This window comes from Fusarium solani (assembly GCF_023522795.1).
Source record: "Fusarium solani strain SB1 chromosome Unknown bctg00000000, whole genome shotgun sequence".
NCBI classification, from domain to species: domain Eukaryota; kingdom Fungi; phylum Ascomycota; class Sordariomycetes; order Hypocreales; family Nectriaceae; genus Fusarium; species Fusarium solani.
This window is the reverse complement of record NW_027072157.1, coordinates 5,605,109-5,623,590: the sequence shown is the minus strand read 5'-3', so window position 1 is coordinate 5,623,590 and position 18,482 is coordinate 5,605,109. Positions and strand designations below refer to the sequence as shown.

At 51.8% G+C, this 18,482-nt stretch overlaps 7 protein-coding genes across 7 annotated transcripts; 3 read left to right on the top strand and 4 right to left on the bottom strand.

The window, feature by feature from the left end:
• Window positions 1-1,346: 1,346 nt before the first annotated feature.
• MRS44_001791 (uncharacterized protein) lies at window positions 1,347-2,598 on the top strand (the record flags this gene model as incomplete). The annotated part of the gene is made up of 4 exons (XM_065623824.1): window positions 1,347-1,955; window positions 2,004-2,186; window positions 2,247-2,321; window positions 2,383-2,598. The coding sequence occupies 4 exons, from the start codon at window positions 1,347-1,349 to the stop codon at window positions 2,596-2,598; spliced, it is 1,083 nt and encodes a 360-aa protein (XP_065480240.1).
• A 546-nt stretch (window positions 2,599-3,144) lies between these two features.
• MRS44_001790 (uncharacterized protein) lies at window positions 3,145-7,792 on the bottom strand (the record flags this gene model as incomplete). The annotated part of the gene is made up of 6 exons (XM_046274807.2): window positions 3,145-3,568; window positions 3,618-3,847; window positions 3,898-4,131; window positions 4,186-5,127; window positions 5,178-6,707; window positions 6,758-7,792. 6 exons carry the CDS (start codon window positions 7,790-7,792, stop codon window positions 3,145-3,147), a joined length of 4,395 nt encoding a protein of 1,464 aa, XP_046137931.2.
• A 302-nt stretch (window positions 7,793-8,094) lies between these two features.
• Window positions 8,095-10,584, top strand: MRS44_001789 (uncharacterized protein; the record flags this gene model as incomplete). The annotated part of the gene is made up of 7 exons (XM_065623823.1): window positions 8,095-8,399; window positions 8,452-8,614; window positions 8,752-8,840; window positions 8,899-9,236; window positions 9,283-9,572; window positions 9,620-10,066; window positions 10,117-10,584. 7 exons carry the CDS (start codon window positions 8,095-8,097, stop codon window positions 10,582-10,584), a joined length of 2,100 nt encoding a protein of 699 aa, XP_065480239.1.
• A 601-nt stretch (window positions 10,585-11,185) lies between these two features.
• MRS44_001788 (uncharacterized protein) lies at window positions 11,186-11,901 on the bottom strand (the record flags this gene model as incomplete). Its single annotated transcript, XM_065623822.1, has 2 exons — window positions 11,186-11,573; window positions 11,894-11,901. 2 exons carry the CDS (start codon window positions 11,899-11,901, stop codon window positions 11,186-11,188), a joined length of 396 nt encoding a protein of 131 aa, XP_065480238.1.
• Window positions 11,902-12,491: 590 nt separating this feature from the next.
• MRS44_001787 (uncharacterized protein) lies at window positions 12,492-14,518 on the top strand (the record flags this gene model as incomplete). The annotated part of the gene is made up of 4 exons (XM_046274809.2): window positions 12,492-12,747; window positions 12,797-13,437; window positions 13,499-14,360; window positions 14,412-14,518. The coding sequence occupies 4 exons, from the start codon at window positions 12,492-12,494 to the stop codon at window positions 14,516-14,518; spliced, it is 1,866 nt and encodes a 621-aa protein (XP_046137933.1).
• A 392-nt stretch (window positions 14,519-14,910) lies between these two features.
• On the bottom strand, window positions 14,911-15,780 carry MRS44_001786 (uncharacterized protein; the record flags this gene model as incomplete). Its single annotated transcript, XM_046273409.1, has 1 exon — window positions 14,911-15,780. One exon carries the CDS (start codon window positions 15,778-15,780, stop codon window positions 14,911-14,913), a length of 870 nt encoding a protein of 289 aa, XP_046137934.1.
• Window positions 15,781-17,385: 1,605 nt separating this feature from the next.
• Window positions 17,386-17,739, bottom strand: MRS44_001785 (uncharacterized protein; the record flags this gene model as incomplete). Its single annotated transcript, XM_046273410.2, has 1 exon — window positions 17,386-17,739. The coding sequence occupies one exon, from the start codon at window positions 17,737-17,739 to the stop codon at window positions 17,386-17,388; it is 354 nt and encodes a 117-aa protein (XP_046137935.2).
• Between the last annotated feature and the right edge of the window lie 743 nt (window positions 17,740-18,482).

Below are 18,482 nucleotides of genomic sequence, written 5' to 3'. Positions count from 1 at the left end.
GGCTCGATTGTGTTTCAATGGCTTGCTCTCCAAGTGTCTAAGCAATGACATCAAGGAGAGTCCCCTTCTTGGAAGGTCCCTAGGAGCCCATCTTGGTGCGAAAGGTGTTAAAAGGGGTGCCGCATCAGTTTTGAGTTGGCAAGCAGAATGAAGTTGATGATTTGAAATCTGAGAAAGAAGGTTGAATGGCTTGTTGCTTGAAGAATAGCTATCAAGGCGGGAAATGCAGGTATTGATACCGAGTTAAATGGTTTTCCCATCGCACACGAAGTTGAAGTTCAACCATGATTCTCGCTGAACTCAACACCAAGATCCAGTGCCACGGAATTCGGGACTCTCATCCAGACTTGGAGAGTGGCATTTCTCATCACCTCAGACCTCAATACTATGGCGGTCACATCGGACAACCCCGTGTTGAGAGAATTATCAGAATCAATAGTTGCTGAAGCCAAGAAGCTGAGCAGCAGCCATTCCGGTGCACTTCCTGCGGTAGATGACAGAGCTGTGTGCGTGATTGGCTCCGGAACTAGCCACAGCCCCTATCACACTGTGACACCCAAGCCTCAAAAGGCCCATAGCTGAGGAGTTCCCACCTAGACCGCAGTCGCTACTCTTTGAAGAACAAACGGTGGGTCCGCAGCTAGCCATGTTTCTTGAATTGGTCCTCAGAAACGAGTCAAAACAATAAGAGGCGCTGATGTCTCAGCCATTGTGCAACTTCCTACAGATACGAGAACGCTGCCAAGCTTATAGCGTCGCGCTGTGGCTGGCTGTGTATGGGCTCTGGCCAAAGTGCATCCTCGGGAGTTGACCAACCGATGGAAGCGAGGGATCGCGGCTAGAGTTGTTTCAGCTAGTAGCGTGATATTTGTTTTCGCACCGAGATGGGCATGGACATTCTGTTGTGGCTAGCTGGATATTTGGTCTCGTTCTACTCTTGACCATATCACCCCTGCAAAGTCAACATGGGCGGCTGATGACCTGAAGATGGTGGGCGGCCAGGCGGCAACAACGAGATGCCCCCGATTGGTCCCTCCAAGTAAGGGATAATGGTGGCTTGTAAGGATGGGGGGGCAGTGGCCTGCGCATTTGTTGACCAGTCACACAATACATTCGCTCGTGAAGAGTCTAGAAGCAAATAGACCCGCCAAGCTCAATAGACCGATTGCTTTGCATAGTAGCGAGGACTGTTTGTGCAGGGTTTCCAAGAAGAGGGCATTCAAGGATTGCGACAGTTGAAGCGGAGTTCAATATCAAGCCTATAATTATGAGAGCATTCTCTGTCGACATCACTCCAACTCAAAGAACACGCAATCATCTCTGAGCTCAATCACCCAATAGTCAACATGGTCAAGGCTTCTATCGATTATCTTTTCACTGACAGGAGGTCTGTCAAACCCACCCGGGAATGGGCAGAGTTGCTGCGGGCCAGCAAAGACAAGTATGCCAACTGCCGTGTCGTGTCCCTTACACGCGTCAAAGATCTGAACTCGGTGTGGAAGCACGAGTATGTCCAGTTCGTCGTGGAAGAGACCGGCAGCAAAGACCGCGCAAGAGTCTACGCTGAACGGGGCAACAAGACCAACCTTGACTGGGTCACCTTTGGCCCAATTGAGACCAAGGTGACCGGTAGCAAGCACGATGAGGACTTGCCTCTTCCCCTGACCTCGCTAATCTTTGGCGGCGAGTCCGGGGAGGATGTCGCCAAGAGACCAACTGTACTGGAGATTGCCGAGATCTTGGCCGCTACTACTCTTGTGGGTGGCGCGTATTCGGACTGGGGTCACCACTGCTTTTGGTACGCATACACTGCCTACGATGCTACAAAGAGGCAGTTCGGTAAGTGGGCCAAGGAGAAGAGGTGGCGATGGGGCGACATTGGAGGTGCCGGAAACGCTGGCATCAAGGATGCCATCGGCTTGGGATGGTCCACCCTCTTCAAGTTTTTATATGTGGTAAGTCTTCCATTGATGGGTATTGAAAGCCAGCTCACACTCGAAAAGGGCCACGCCAAGAAGTTCAAGGAGGAGAGGGAGACAGGCATGGTCTTGTTCGGGGATATGCGCCCCATCATCGACGACTTGTACCTGGTCGAGCAGGTCACGTCCTATTTGGAGCAGCCCGGGAACCAAGATGAGTTCATCTCGGCGATGAAGACCGAGGGCTTCGAGTTGACCGAGGCCGAGGTAAGATTTCCCACCGTTTCATGGATCTCCAAAGATAAATACTAATGGTCGATTGCACAGATCAAGGAACGTCTGCAGGCGAGCCACAGCCTCGCCGAGCAACATGCCGAAAGTGACGCAAACTGGACAAATGAGGTTAGTATTCTTGTTCTTCCCACGTCTTACTTGTTAATGAGCACGAAAAATCGCTAACAAGTCTCGATCTCATCAGCTTTACGAACTCAACAAGGACTTGGTTGAACGTACCAACAATGATGCCGATGCTCAGAAGTATCTGGAGCTATACCAGAGCTTCGAGGTACCCTTTGATATGAATGAAGTGACGGCAGAAGGCGCAGGGAACTATGAGACCAAGAAGGCTCTTGAGATTGCTGTGGGACACATTTTGGAGGAGGCTCTGAAGCACCAGTAGCATATTGGAACATCACACTGTTGTATCAGCACATCACGTTGGTTAAGTTTTGAATACACTCATTAGCTTCTATGCCATCAAATCCTCGGGCGATTCAGTACGCTTTCAAGCTTGGCCAAGTCTCCCTGGAAGATCGAGGTAGCTATCTCATCAATACCAACCTACAGGAGTTGGTTGAGAGTGAGAGGAAAAGCAAGCAGTAGAGCACAAGATCTACAAGTGCTCCGCTAGCGTCTCTACTCTCTCAGATCTTAGATTGCCGAGACAAGATCACGGGTTTAGAGTTAGGCATAGGTACTGCACTTGTACTTTGCTTCGGTATCCCTTGACTTCCAGATGCTGTTCACAGTAGACCACACTTGGGGATTATATACTCTCGTTAGATATGATGCGGAACGTGATACCGTTCTCAGAATTGTATTTTCTCTATTATTATGCACGCCTCCTATGTGTCACCGCAAGGTAACAAGTTGCCACGCGAGACAACAGTCTATTCCCAGTCTACTTTTCCCCATCTATCCCGTCGACATTATCCAGCAGTCTATTCTATTCCCTCTTAGCCTTTTTGTTCTTTGGAACCCTAGCAAGCCAATAAATGCCCAACGCCGCCGCAATGTTGAAAATGCAATAACCCCACATGATGCCAAAGTTCCTCCACCGATGATCAAAGCTCATGCTCATACCCTCCAAGAACGTGTTTGTGTCAGAAATGGTACAGTACTCGCAAGCAGCACCGTTTCCTGCCTGAGGATTGGTAACGTAGCCGCCCACGTCCGAGAGATATGACTTCAAGTAGTCGCCGCACGTGGTACCGTTGGGGGCGTCAAACTTGATCAGCTCGTTTGGCTCGCAGCTTGCTTCTGCGTTGGCCATTGACGTTCCCATGAGGCCTTCCACTACGTAGGTGAAAGGTGAGAGTCGGTACATGAAGATCCAGAAACCGGGGAGGTCATCTGGTGATGCCAAAATACTATTGAGAGTTAGTAACTATCCGGTTCATGAACACCAAGGACACATACCCGCAGAAAGAGAAAATCATGATCATGATCAGAGTCACGAGTCCGCCTGCAACCTCTGCAGTCTCGAAACCTGCAATGATCATGTGCGCAAAGGTGCTCGTAAACATGAAGAACATCCATACATGCAGAAACATGGTCACGTTTCGAGAATCAACTGCATCAGTCGCGTAACCGTTGCGATACATCCCAGTTGGGAAGTACCAACAAACGAATGAAAGCACAGCCATCAACTACTCTCGGTCAGTACTTGATCACTCATATGAAAGGGGCTCTGGCCTACCGAGTTCCAAGCAGCTTCTACCAGGATGGTCGACACCAAGAAAGCTTTCCAAGAATACGTCTTTGAGGGACGCTCTCGGGCTTCGTACATTGTACGCTGAGCCACAAAATCAGGAAGCATCTGCTGGACAATCTGGGTAAAGATGGTGAGGAAAATCATGACGCCAAACATCTGGTTCTGAAGACCACGCTCTGTGTTCTTGCCGTTCAGGAACGACAGTCCAATGAACAGAGACTAGAAAGGGTTAGTCTGTTGCAGGAGGTAAACTCGTGAGTCGGGAATACTTACTGCACCAGCTGACAAGATGACCTTGGAGTAGATGTAACCAGGGCTACGCCAGTATTGCTGGAAGAGCCTCTTGGTGACCTCAAGATACTGTACCTTGGAAGGCGCAGCAAACTCGTTGAACCCTGTCACATCCTGAGCCGCGCTTCCAAGAACGCGCGAGCTTCCTTCAGCAACAAGTCGACTCAGCTCTTGCTGAACCTGTGTATGCTCTGGCGAGTTCCTCCAAACCTCAGGCCAGTCAATGTCCGTGTGAGCTCCTGGCGCAGCACCAATAACCTCAAGCATATACTCGGCCGGGTTCGCTCCAGCTGGACACTTCGGTCCTCCGTTGCGGACAAAGTAGTCGACAAGGACTTTGGAATTTCTTCCAACGTCTCCAAAGTAGATGGTCTTTCCACGAGACAGAAGCAGCAAGCGGTCAAACCGTTGGAAAAGCATAGCCGACGGTTGATGGATCGTACACAAGATGGCCTGGCCGTTCTTGGTCAACTTTTCCATCAGATTGCAAATAGACCACGACGTCTGACTATCAAGACCAGAAGTCGGTTCGTCCAGGAACAAGAGCAACTGTGGTCGTGCAGCTAGTTCAACGCCAATAGTAAGCCGCTTGCGTTGTTCAACGTTGAGACCTTCGCCCGGCACGCCGATGATGGCATCTGAGTACTCTTGCATGTCGAGGAGGTTGATGACGGTGTCCACATAGTCTAGCTTCTCCTTTCGGGTGTACCTCGCTGGTTGACGAAGAAGGGCGCTGAAGTTGAGGGCTTCTCTGACGGTCTGGGTGTGGACGTGAAGATCTTGTTGCTGGACGTAGCCCGTCTTGCGTTGAAACGACTCGTCACGTAGCTTTCCGTCAACGAGCATGTCTCCGGTGACGACACCCATTGTGACTCGGCTGGCGAGAACATCGAGCAGAGTGGTTTTGCCGGCTCCTGAGGCTCCCTGTCACGCCGTGTCAGTTAAAGGAACCTTACATTCAGCTCATCACTTACCATTAAAGCAGTCAGAGTCCCGGGCTTGACCCAGCCATCAACGTGATCCAGAATTCTCCGCGGCTCGCCCTTGATCTTGATATCGTAACACACATCCCTCCAGTGAAAGACGGACGTCTGCTTCTCGACATCTGTAACCTCCCCAGAGTCGTCGTTGTGGTTCTGCTGCGGCTTCCCATGGCTGCCTGCTTCTTCGTCTTCGCAAATCTTGGGAGAGTGCTTCTTGATCCCCTTTCGAGTAAACACCAAGACCTCACCCTTAGACCTCTCCGAGGCAATCGTCTCGGTAGCGAGCAGGTGAAGACCCATGAACAAGACGGTAAATGCAATGACGACGGCAAAGTTGCGCCACTTGTGAGAGTCATTGTAGCCATACGTTGAGGAGATGTAATCAGATCCACGGACAAAGCTCTCTCCTGGCACCGATCCTTGGACATTACAGGCTCGAGACAGTGGTGAAACATCCCCATACTCAGGCCCATCTGGCACAAAGTTTGAACAAGGATACTCTCTTCCACCGTACTCGTTGATGAAGAGGCTCTCGAGGCCGTAAAAGGTCGGGTTCACCCAGCGAATCCATCCGATCCAAACCGGCATGTACTGCGGTGGGATAGCAAATCCAGTGTACAGAGCAATAACCAGGAGTAGGATAGAAGCTCGAGCAAGTGCCGCTGCGATGGTCTTTGTGAGAGACGCAATCAGTCGAAATAGCATCGAGAAGCTCATCGTGATGGTGAAGGAGAACAAGAGAAAGAAGAAGAAATGTCCGGGATCTCGACGAAGGTTGCCCATGAAGTACATGGTCGTGTTCATCATGATAGTGTTGAAGATCTTGTACGGTAAATCCACCACCATAGACGACAAAGCCTCGGCGCTTGGGTGGTACAGGGCGTAGCGGGCGTGTTTTTCGACAATATTTCTCTTTGCGTAGAGGGTCATGATCTCGAGGATGTTGTTGTACGCGTTCATCAAGAGGATGAAGAAGATGAGCAGTCCACGCTTGAAGAAAGCCCCTGTGTTCTCAGGAAGGTTGTAAAAGATGCTGGAAATGACAAGAGACTCAACCAGGTTGCAACACAAGAGCGTTATCGTCACGCTGGGATCTGCCTTGAGCATCACCCAGCTACGACCAAGCGTGAGGCGCATCTGCTCCATGTATGACAGCGTAAAGGGCGACTTGAGCCGCTGGGCCTTGGACTGGTCCATCTTGCGGGACATGACAAACTTTTCGTAGTGCTCGCCTCCAAAGGGGTGCTGCTCGAGATAGTCGTCAATCTCGGCCAGAAGACGCCGTCTGTGGGTGCTGTTCTTCCAAGCTTGGGCAAATTCTTCGGGTGATCGTGGGGCTTTTCCTTCCCAGCCCGGTCGGATGACTCGTTCTTGATGGCTTGTCATCGAGGTCAAGAAATCAGCTGTGGTTTGCTGTTCAGGGCAGACAAAGCCCAAGCCTTCGAAGTAGGCCTTTGCTTCAGTCGTCTTGCCAAAGAAAATTTGCCGTCCCTGATACAAGACGAGAACTTTATCAAAGACCTAGCACACATATTAGCAAAGAAACAAAACCAGCAGATCTGTTAACTCACATCATAAGCATCCTGAGAAGCCTGGTAGATAGCAACAGCAGAAGTGCACCCAATCACATCAGCCTGCGTTCTCAAAGTCCGACAAAACTCGAGCGCATTAGCACTATCAAGTCCTCTCGTGCTGTTATCCCAGCATTGAAGTGGTGAGTAGCTCAGCGCCGCCTCGGCAATGGTCACGCGCTTCCTCTCGCCGCCGCTGACGCCCCTGACAAAGTCGTCGCCCACCCGCGTGTTCTTAGTGTGCGAAATGCCAAACATGGCCATAGTGACGTCTCGTAGGTGCTCGGCGTATTCGTTGCGTCTGATGCCTTCGGGGATGTTCTTGGGGCATCGGGCTCGGGCAGCAAAGTAGAGGGTGTCGCCAACAGTCAGATGCGCAAAGTGATGGTCGACCTCAGCCGTGTAGATGGCTTCACCTCGGAATGCCGACCTCATCTCTTCCGGCCGGATACCAGAATAATTAATCTCAGAGCCATTGTCGATATGGAAACCGTGTGTGTCGCCAGCAATCGTCTTGAGAAAGGTCGAACAGCCAGAACCAGGGGGTCCCAGCACAGCAAGCATCTCGCCACTATGCAGCAACCCCTCCAGATCCTGCAAGATATCCACCCGCCTCTGTTTGTCGTGTAGAAGCTTCTTGGCTATCGTGCCAGCTTCGAGAAAGATGTTGCCCACACTCTTTTGAAAATCCGTATCCGTGCCAAACCCGAACACATTCAGGTTTCTAAACGCTACACCAGTCGTTCTTGGTGGGTTTCCCTCTGAAGTGTCGGTCCGCAGCTCGTAGAACGCCTTGGCCCATTTCTTTGCGTTAAAGTCTGGGCTCTTGGGGTTCAGCGGTCCGTCCAATTGAGGGAAGAGAGTTCCAGGAGCTGCTTGAGACTGGGTGGTGAGGCGGCGTGCTAGCTCCAGCATTTCTTCGTTGATGTTTTCTTCCAGATCCTCGTTTTCGGTGTCAGAGGTTGTCTTTTCGTTGCAAACTTCGGTGCATGCCGACGTCGAGTCATCGTGAGAGGCGCGGATAGGGGAGTTCATGGGACCGACCCCGTGTTCCAATTGGGCACCGGATCCCATAGCGGTTGGTGTTTGGAGTTGTCAATTGACCAAGACTAGGAGTGATGATTAGATTGAAGATAAGATTCGATGCAATTGAGGAAGTCTCTTATATATAGTGGAATGAAGCAATATCAATTGCGTAAACTACACAACTAAGTGGATTTGTCAACAGTAGCCCCTTCGAATAAACTCAATTGATTACTCTAGCGAAATATGAAAATTCTCAAGACAAAATCCACAATACCCCATGTCAAGATTTACCACGGGACATTCTTGTGGATATGGTGGATACAAGTGAGGGCATTCGGACATTCAAAGACCGAATGTCCGGGCCAACATGCCACCCTCTGCACGGACTTTCGGACTTTGCCAAGACTCTGGCCTCTCGACGAATTACCCGATCGAGTAGTAACCCCAGCAGGCTTGCTACTAGTGGCGTCGATGGCTTCTCTCCCGTATCCATAGAGTCATACCTTGGATCCCCAAACTCCTTCATCAACCCCCAGAACCGCCCACGGCCAACCTCCATCTCCATTCGTGACTGTGCTCATCTCTCGGCGCCGCCTTGGAGATTTGTTTGCCGCCTGTAAGCCAGTGAAATCCTCGTATTAAACCTGCCCTGCCGTACATACCTACAGTACCGGCCGCCTGCGGGAATTTCCCGACGCCGAATCTCCGGTTCGCCCTCGTCTCGTCCGTCACCCGCCAAGGTCCATTGTTCTCCCCGTCTCTTATCAGATCGGTAGATCTCAAATGTCAAACTCAGCCATGGCGGGCCCGGACGAGCTCAACCGTCTTTCGGTGAGCTGCTCCCCCAAGGATCATCCCCTGATGACTCTCCCCTCCCCGCATTCCCATTCGGACTATTCGCTGACCTAGCCTCCGAGTGTATGAGATGCAAAGAACGCAAGGTCCGCTGTAATCGTGTTATGCCCCAGTGTGGTCGGTGCAGTTTACAGGACTTGGAATGCGTCTACCCTGTCCGGGCCAAAAGGAGGACCACGCGTTGTCTAATTGACCCTGCCTTGTAAGTATCTCATCTTGCACACCCAATTACTCGTTGTTGATGTTTCTGTATCCCCAAGATCACCCAGTTCCGGTCCTGCACTCACCGCCATCCTCGACCGTCTGCAGCGCCTTGAAGCCCAGAATGCCTCCTCAACTTCAGCCATCAATCCCTGTACACCAGCATCAATTCCTGGGAATGCCTCGTCAAGCTCGTCGCCATGTGCGTCCACCACCATCAATGGTCGCGACTCATGCGTCACAACGCCTCATAACCCTCGCCAGGAGATGGATGCCATGACCGTCTTGAAGGATGCTGTCGATCAGGTCCAGGAAAGGCGAAGACGGGCCTTTGGGTCGGCTGTAATCACAGATTCCATCGCCATCCCAACAGACCTGGCCAAGACCTGGGTTGAGAGTAGGTGACCTTGCACCAACTCACTGCTTATCGCTAACACTTGCAGATTACTTTGAACATATGCCGGCATGCATGTTCCTCGGCTTATTCGAGCGACGGGTGATTCAGATGATACCCGACATTATCGACCTCCCCCATATCCATGTCGACCCCGTCATCCTTGTCATCTACTACACCGTCATGTACCATGGCTGCAGTCTAAAAGCCAGTAACATCTCCTCAGTCGTCGGCATTGACTACATGAACGCCAGCTACCTAGGATGTCTTCGCGCCATCCCCCTTTGGGAGCGAGAAGCGTCAGGGTCAATAACCGACCTACTCGCGGCCCTCTGTGTGGTAAGCTACCTATTTTCACCATCACTCCTAGTGTTCTAACCATGTAGACCCGTGTGGCCGCCGAATTCTTCGATTACGATCTAGCTTGGAGAATGTTCAAGCACGCTTGCGAGTCTTGCCAGGCTCTCAACTTGCACAACCTCGACGGCGACGATGCCGACGCCACATTTCTCGGGGACAAATGTGACGATGAAAGAAGAGGTTTCTGGGAGGTGATACAGATTGACCTATTCTTCCGACTAGTCCTCAACACACCGCCTGCCATTACAAACAATCCGTGGAAGGTCAACTTGCCATGGCTGGATGCTGATTCGGGGCCTCCTCTCCAAGGGATACAGTCCACAGCATTCCTCGCTAGCTCTCGGGTCAGTCTGGTTATTGCTCGATTCTTTGCCATGCTGGATGACCCAAAGAATACCACCAAGTCTGAGATAATGGCTAAGACTGAGGAGCTCTGTCTTGAAATGCAGCAGATTTTCGACGAGTGGCAATTAGTGAGTTCACAGCCAGTTCTCATAGCTACCAGTAACTAATATTGTGGTAGAATGAATGGATGGCAGATGCTCCTGAAAAGGAGCAGGACATATGGGTGGTAGTAGATGTCCTCTTCACGGGCTACACCTCCATCATCTACATGTTCCGCAAGATGTCCCTCCTCGACTCAACATCCCCAAGGCCACCAACAACAGACTTAGATATCCCCGAATCACCCATTGTTGAGGATGCCTGCCGACATATTATCAATCTCCTGAGCCAACTACTAGTCATATATCCCTACGTGGAAACAATGACAACCCTCTTCGGGGCGTACCGATGCTTCGTCGCCTACGCCTATCTCGCAAACAGTATCCTACAAGCCGACGATCCCCAGAGTTACATGAAGGATGCTGAGTCACTAGAGCGGTTAGGAAATCAGTCGGCCTTGTTGGCCAGAGGACAGAAGGATATCGTGCCTTTGGTCCGGGCAATGCAGACGATTAATGAAGAGATACGAAAAAAGATAGGGAAGTAGCCTTGAGCAAATAAATACCCACGCCAAGGACACAGTAATATTTAATACCTCTCTACGATTTCTATCAGGCTGGTGTTTGGTTCAGCTCGTTCCCAGAGCTGCTTGACAGTGAGTGAAAACACATTTGCATGCATCCTGAGAGGTGAAGATGGAAACAATCAAGTTGACTTCCTTTCATCTATTCAGACCTAAAAGCTTCTGCCAAAAGGCCGGGCTGGATGGCCTAGAATGGACGGAATCATGAATTTCAAACGTTCCAAGCACAAAACAACTGTTGGGAACCCCCAGTCAAGGTGCCCATGAACCCAAGAGGCAGCGAGAGCAAGCACTGATCAAATTCATCCAATATCACGTTACTACTCATATAGATGATAGCTAGTGGTATTCTCACGGAAAATGGAGGAAAGTGGTTGATGTATTGGACAGCGTGCCCCTAAAACCTTGTCAGTCAACAGTCGTAACCAGTTTAATGGCCTCAACTCACATATCAGCCGGATTTTGTCTCATCACATCGTTTTTTTCCCGCATTTATGCCTCGACGCATACCCCCATAAACATCCTCAGAGCCTGGGTCACGAGAAGCCCTCCCAAGTCTCGCGTGTCACTCAAAGTACCCCATATTCGCCCGATCCTTGGCAACCTGGTACGCCGCCCTCTGCAGATCCTTCCACGCAGGCAGCTCGTCCGAGACCCCGTATCCTTCATCCTGCAGATCTTTGCATCTGTCGCAGAGGCGACCCTGGCAGTAGACCCATTCCTTGCGGACCTGCTGGATCTGGACGCAGTTTAGGTGGTACCTGTGTCGGCGGTCGTGGCATGGGTCCTTTAGCTGCACTATGAAGCAGCCGCAGTTGAAGAGGAAGATGTCCCACTTGCACATCTTGCTGTAGTTTGGTTTGCTGGGTGTTGGGAAGGTTCTTCTGGGTGATGAAGCTGAGGATTCTTGAGGCTCGTCGAAGGCGGGGGGAGTTTGGACGTAGAGGTTTGGTCTGTCCGTTCCAAGTTTGTCGAGCTAGATTTGTTCAGCTCCTTTGTAGTTTTCTGTGTATTAAAATCCTATCAATCACTCACTTTTTGCGTATTTCATAAGAACACCGGAAGAGATTCACCCTTTGCCAGGATAAGATGTAAGTGAATCAGTGTCGGCAGGCGCTGCATAATCTGTTGATAGTGTGAGCTCTCACAAATTTACAGTGCTTGACCTATCATCTGATCCTGGTTGTGTTTGTGTAACGTGAAGTGAATTACAGGGCATTTGTATTGGCTGTGATTCACAGCCTGCTCAAGATCTGTTGAGCAGTCAAGCTACCTGGGCATTATGGATGGTACTTAGATAAAGATAAGGTCTTATTCACACGACCGCAGATAAATGAGGCGGCGCTCTCTTAGCTCTTCTAATATTCTCTCCATGAGTAGCAAGTCTAGATTATTTTGAGTATCAAAATACAAAGAATAACTTCAAGATCCATCTCACTATCGACACCGCGGCCTCCTCGACTTTCTGCTCCAGGGTAGCCAAGACAGTCTAAAAATGAACATCACAGCTCTCCACACTGTCCAAACTAGCGCACGCGCGGCAACTCGTGAACGAGTGACAGGCCCCCTAACTCAGCTTTGCTTTCAGGGGTTCCCGCCCGCTAAACCCCCTGCAGCCCGCCCACTACCCCATCCATGCCTCGGATCCCTTTTTCTGCCCGTGCAGCCTCAACACCATCCCCCGCGCGAAGGCCACGACATCGTCTTTTCCCTTCGAATAAGCAGCTCCTTTTTGCCCTCCATTGCCTCGCCGCCTCTCCTTTTGCATATACTCTTTCTCCTGCAGCTTCCCGCATTCGCTTCCTTCTCTTCTTGCTCTTCGAAACCGCCATGAGCTGAACCCTCGGATCGCATTCAAGAGAACCGCCACCATGGCTCTCCTATCGTTCATCCGCAGCGTCTACGACCACGACACCCTAGACACTCGCTTTCTCACACCGTCGTCCACTCCCTACCAGACCGTTATCGATGCGCGAAGCGACCCTACCTTGAAAAAAGACCTCGCCTTAAAGGAGCGAAGCCGCGCGCAGCCCTCGAAATGGAAGACTCCCGAGTTCTTCCTATACTATCTCGTCATTATCGTGGCCCTTCCATACATGTTCTGGATCGCATACGATGTTTCGAAGCGTACGCGACTTTCCCTGCGACTACTCCAGCCGTACTGACACTCCCCTAGCGACCGACCCTCGATATTCCAAGTTTAGCAGGTTCCTATCCCCTGGCTGGATCCCAGGGCGACAAATCGACGTCTCCGATGCGCAATACCACGTCTTCCGAACGAACCTCCCGTACATGGGCGCTCTCCTACTGTTTCACCCGTTGTTGAGGAAGCTCTGGAACAAGATAAACCCTCTGCCTGAGCGAAGCCAGGGCGGGCGCAGTAGATTGGACCAGCGAGCGTCGTTCGATTTCACATTCGCAATCTTCTTCCTTTTCGTTCTTCATGGACTTTCAGCGTTCAAGATCTTCTTCATCCTCTGGACCAACTATCAGCTGGCCACCAAGCTTCCTCGAAAATATGTTCCTGCCGCGACATGGATCTTTAATGTCGGAATCCTCTTTGCAAACGAGTTGACCCAGGGCTACCGACTTAGAATTCTGGCCAGCTTCATTTCACCTCCTACCATGGGCGTTGTGGGGAACAGGGTGAGACCGATCGACTCGGATTTGATGAGCCTCGGAGCCAGCATCGACAATACGTTTAGGGGCCTTTTGGCGAGATGGGAGGTTCTCTTCAACCTAACAATCCTGCGCCTCATTAGCTTCAACCTGGACTACTACTGGAGTGTTGACCGCAGCAACTCCAATGCTCTCGAGGTGAGTGACCACCATGATTTTCAGTTGGAGTTGGAATCTGATTTCGTTCTGATGCTTAAAGAAGAAGCAATTGGACCCAGCAAACCTTTCAGAGAGAGACCGTGTCTCCATCTCGGCCGATCCCAGAGACTTTAGTTTCCGAAACTACGTGGGCTACGCGATTTATGCGCCGCTCTATCTGACGGGACCTATTGTGACTTTTAACGACTTTATTTGTCAGTCCAAGTACCGCGCTGCCAGCATCGAGACGAACCGGACGATTCGATACGGTGTCCGCTTCCTGCTCGTGCTGCTCTCGATGGAGGTGATTTTGCATTACGACTACGTTGGTGCTATCAGCAAGGGCAGGCCAGAATGGGGCTCATACACGGCTGCTCAGCTGAGTCTGCTGTCATTCTTCAACCTGCACATCATCTGGCTGAAGCTTCTCATTCCTTGGCGAATGTTCCGACTTTGGGCGCTCATTGATGGGATCGATCCTCCCGAGAACATGGTCCGCTGCGTGAGCAACAACTATAGCACGCAGCGTTTCTGGCGAGCATGGCACCGCTCGTACAACCGATGGCTGATTCGATACATCTACGTGCCTTTGGGTGGCTCATCGTTCCGCACCTGGCAGAGCACGGCTCGTTCTATTATGACGTACCTCCTCTCTTTCACCTTTGTGGCACTGTGGCACGATATTCAGCTGCGACTGCTGATCTGGGGATGGTTGATTGTGCTGTTCATGCTCCCCGAATGGATCGCTGCCTACTTCTTCCCGCCGCGCAAATGGGAGAACAGACCGACAGAGTATCGCATGCTGTGCTGTGTGGGAAGCGTGGGCAACGTACTTATGATGATCTCGGCGAACCTGGTGGGCTTCGCTGTTGGCGTGGAAGGCTTGCAGAGCATTATCCAGAGCATATTGCATGACTGGTCAGGTACGTGAAGTCGATTTTCGACTGGTTGACAAGCATTACTAACTCGAACAGGTCTTTTGTTCCTCCTTACCGCATGCTCGTGTCTTTTCGTGGGCATCCAAATCATGTTTGAGATTCGAGAGTCTGAGAAGAGACGAGGAGTCTTGTTGAAATGCTAGACGAGGCGTAGATATATAGGGTACCGTGATTTCGTTAGAAGGGATATTGTACCTGTACTGTAACTGTAATACCGACGGAGCTCTGGTGGGTTAAACATGGGACGACAATGAACGACACGGAGGAATATGCCTCTATTCCGGGACACAGCATGCACAGGTGTAACTATTCAATTGTCGAGTGAGATTTTCATTATTAGAGATTATCCAATACTTGTCAGCCTCGTTGCTGTCTAATGTCAAACAAAGGGGTATCCTTGACCATCACATAGCCCAACCAGGAGAGCCCTGTATACATTCGTCGAGGCTCACACCAAAGCCAACCAACCCAAGGCACAACGCCGTCGCATATCAATCAACACCATAAATGAAACACCCGTGGCAAGGGTAATAAATCAGTACATCCTATCCGGCGCCTCGGGAGCGCTGCCAATGGCATACTTGTTGGCGGCAGACGTCATCTCGATGTCGTCGTGGTTGTCGGGCTGCTTGGCGAACTTGCCATCCTTGCCCAGCTTGGTCTCGGTCACCCAGCGTCGGAGCCAGATGATGCACCAGACGATGCAAAAGATGACTACGATGCCGACAGCGATGCCAATGATGTACGCGGCGACAATGCCCCTTCCGCCAACGTCATTGTGGTCGAGGAAGCTGTAGACGTAGAAGCCCTCGGTGGCCTTGGTAATGTACGCCAGCGCAAGGTACAGGGCGAGGATGAGGATCAGCCAGGGAATGTGCACCCACTCCGGGGGGTTCGTTCGGGGGATAAAGATCTCGAAGAGCGCAAACAAGCTGTTGAGGCCATGCTGGCTGACGTTTGACCAAGCGCTAAAGGTAACCGTGAACCAGTCACCCTTGTACAGAACAACCCAGTACACGATGGTGACGAGGAACGGGTATGTGACGATGGTCGAGTAGAAGAGCGCGTGTAGCGCTTGAAGAGGACGGGGAAGAGTGTCGAGTAGCGGCCGGCCGCGCAGCGCGTAGGTGAATGTGTGTATGGCGGCGACAGCAAAGTAGAAGGCGATGCCCCAGTACGTGAGGATGGTGAAGTAGCTAAACGAGTGTCGAACCTCTTCGCAGCCGCCGACCGAGCTATGGGTGCATGTCCATCCGATGATAAAGAAGCGCGTGACAAAGGCGTAGATGGAGATGAGGGCGCGAAAGGCGAAGAGAAGCCACGGGTTCAGCAGCCAAGACGTCTCGAAGCGGTTTGAGGGATCCCAGAGGCCGTCGCCGAACCTGAAAGGGTTCTTGGGCGCCATTTCGCTGGTGCTTTTCGTGATTAGTTGTGGTGTTGAAGTTGACAGAAAGGCAGAAAAAAGCTGGGGGTTTAATTTCCCAACCCCAGAGCGGAGGCGGTCCCTTAAACAGAAGCGCCAACCCCAAACTACTGGATCGTGGGCGTTTTTATTTTTGGGGTTTGGCGTTTTTCAACGGAGGGCTGAGCTCAGATGATGATGACGGTTTCCCCCCGCCAGATCTTGGTCAAAACCTCCAATGAAGGACATCGACGTGGCTATTATAGATGCACAAGGCAAGGTTGTTTTCAGGGTTTTTGCGGGCATTGAAATCAAGGTTGGGTGCAAGCGTCTGACCTTGGATGCGGCAGTTCTCAAAAAGGCAACTCTATGGATCATGAAGATGATGCCGCAGGGCTGACGCGTGGCTGAGCCAACAGCCAAGAGAGCGAGCGTCTGCGGCTTGTTGATAATCGCCGAAGAACAACAAGGCGGAACAGTTCTAGCTTTATCAGTATCCGGATAGAAGGACACTATTCATCTAGAATATTTCCTTTTGCAAGCTGTCTGGTATTGGGCTTGATCCACTCGGCCGCCGCAAATCTCTCGATACCCTTGGATAGACGCCAAGAACCACCTCAAGCAAGGCCGAGGAAATAGCGGGAGAAGCAATAAATCAGCTTCGACAAGCCAAGAACAACACGTGCTCGTACTCAGCGCCAATGCTGCACGGCACAGAAAAGCCGTGGCGTAGAATCTAGGCCGTGCCCTCTCAAGACTGGCCCAACACTATCGAAATGACTATCAACACTGGTTGCAGAGCCATCCTTTGTGCGACTGTCATCAACCTCAAGCCTGGTTATTTCCCTCTGGCAACGAGAACAACTCACCAGGAGGTTCAGCCCAACAGAGAGTTTTCGGAAGCTCCCGCAGGATCAACGGCCTTGACAAACTTGGCGCCACCGAAACGTCGCTACTGAACCTTACTGGCGGTCCTGAAAGATGACCTGTAAATTGCAGTCAATAAACCGGCAAGCCCCTGAGTGGCCGAGCTACGCAGCTCGTCAACAAGGCAGGCTGCCGTCGCAAGAGAGGCGATACAGAGTGTCGGTCAGGGCCCCAGCAACACGCGACACCTTCATCAATCCCAAGCATGAGTTTTGGATACAGACTGCGGCAGAACAAAATAAGCAGGATCAACCCGACACCACGGACCACGGAGGACCCCTGGAGCTGTCTGGGTCCTCCCGACTGCTGGTCGGTCGACGGAATGAACAGTGCGTCAGCTCCCTGCTGTCAGCTGGGACCCATGACACTTTGCTGGGCGAGGGCAATTCTTCGCGGCTCTTGGTTGTCGAGAGGCGTCTGCCGCACCCGTCGATAGCTGTAGTTATCAACGATTCGCAAGACCCGGACGCAGGCTGAAATGACAGCTCCCAAGTCCCGATCTGATCGCAAGCCCCCTTTTGGCACGACTCAAGCAGGACCCTTTCGAATCCATCCTGGGTTATTGCTTTGTTCGGAAGACTCGAGCGCTGGGCATTGGCTGGAGCGGCGCCTGCAGTCCAGCGTGCCATGGGACATGGGGCCTCTTGATTGTTTGTGCACCACCAGATGCGTCCCCCTGAGCTAGGCCGCGCCAGATGTCGTGAGAATAATTTCGTCGGGCGCTTGTTCGTCAATAGACAAGAAATTAGCTTGAATCGGCATGGAGACGATGCGGGATGGCGACATGCCGACGGTGCGAAGCGCGGCAAGCCATGGGATATTCGGCTGATGGCAAGCTGTCCACCTCGAGGGTGGGATTGGTGTTTGACGTGGACTAGCAGACTCTTGGGCATCGAGAGGGTCTGTCCATGATTGGCTTGCAATTGGTGTTGAACCGCCACCAGTTGAAAGGGCCTCTCCACCATTGAGGGACTTGATTTGAACCCAGCCGTGAATTGCATCGAGAACCCAGAGCCTCGGCAGATCTAGAACCATTGATCGCCGCTTACTCGGGACTGCTAAAGGCCAGGCTTTGTTGACTCGTGCCCAATCAAGGACTGATACCTGCTCTCGGTTATCAAAGGCAGTCGTCCTCATTCCACCCACATATCTGGGCATCCATCCATATTGCAATCATCTGGAGTGCTTTGCCGTGTGGTGGCATTAAACATTTGCTAGGCTGCGGTTGGGCCCGCCAAGCCTCGTCAACCACCCATTTAACCGACACAAGCTGCAATTTCCTTTCATTCTTGTTGTTGAACCTCGGGGGCCTCATCCATTGGGCACGAGATAGATGGAACTGCATTAGCAAGATGCAATCCCATCACGCATCGTAACCCGTTGGATGGCGAAGAAATCGAAGACTCAGCTCCACCATCGGGGAACTGCAGTGAATGAGTGGACTGCCCTGGCGGTGGGGGCGCGCGTCCAAGCCAAGGGGCCCTCAGGGGCACTGGGGCCTCAAGGGGCGTCCAGATGGTACCTGCGTTTAGCGGCTGTTAGTGGTTGCGCCGCCCGCCAAGACCGCCGTTGGTGGATGGCCACTTGCTGGCGTGGTTCAGGCTCAGGGGATGAACGAGAAGAGTGCGAGAACGAGAGAGAAGCACGCACACTCTAGCACCTGGAGCCCAGCCCAGCCCATCCCATCCATCCCAGCCCAGTCCAGTCCAGCCCGTGATTAAGGTGCGTGACTGAGTGACTGACGGGCAAGAACAACAGGCAAGCAAAAGTAGGAAGGA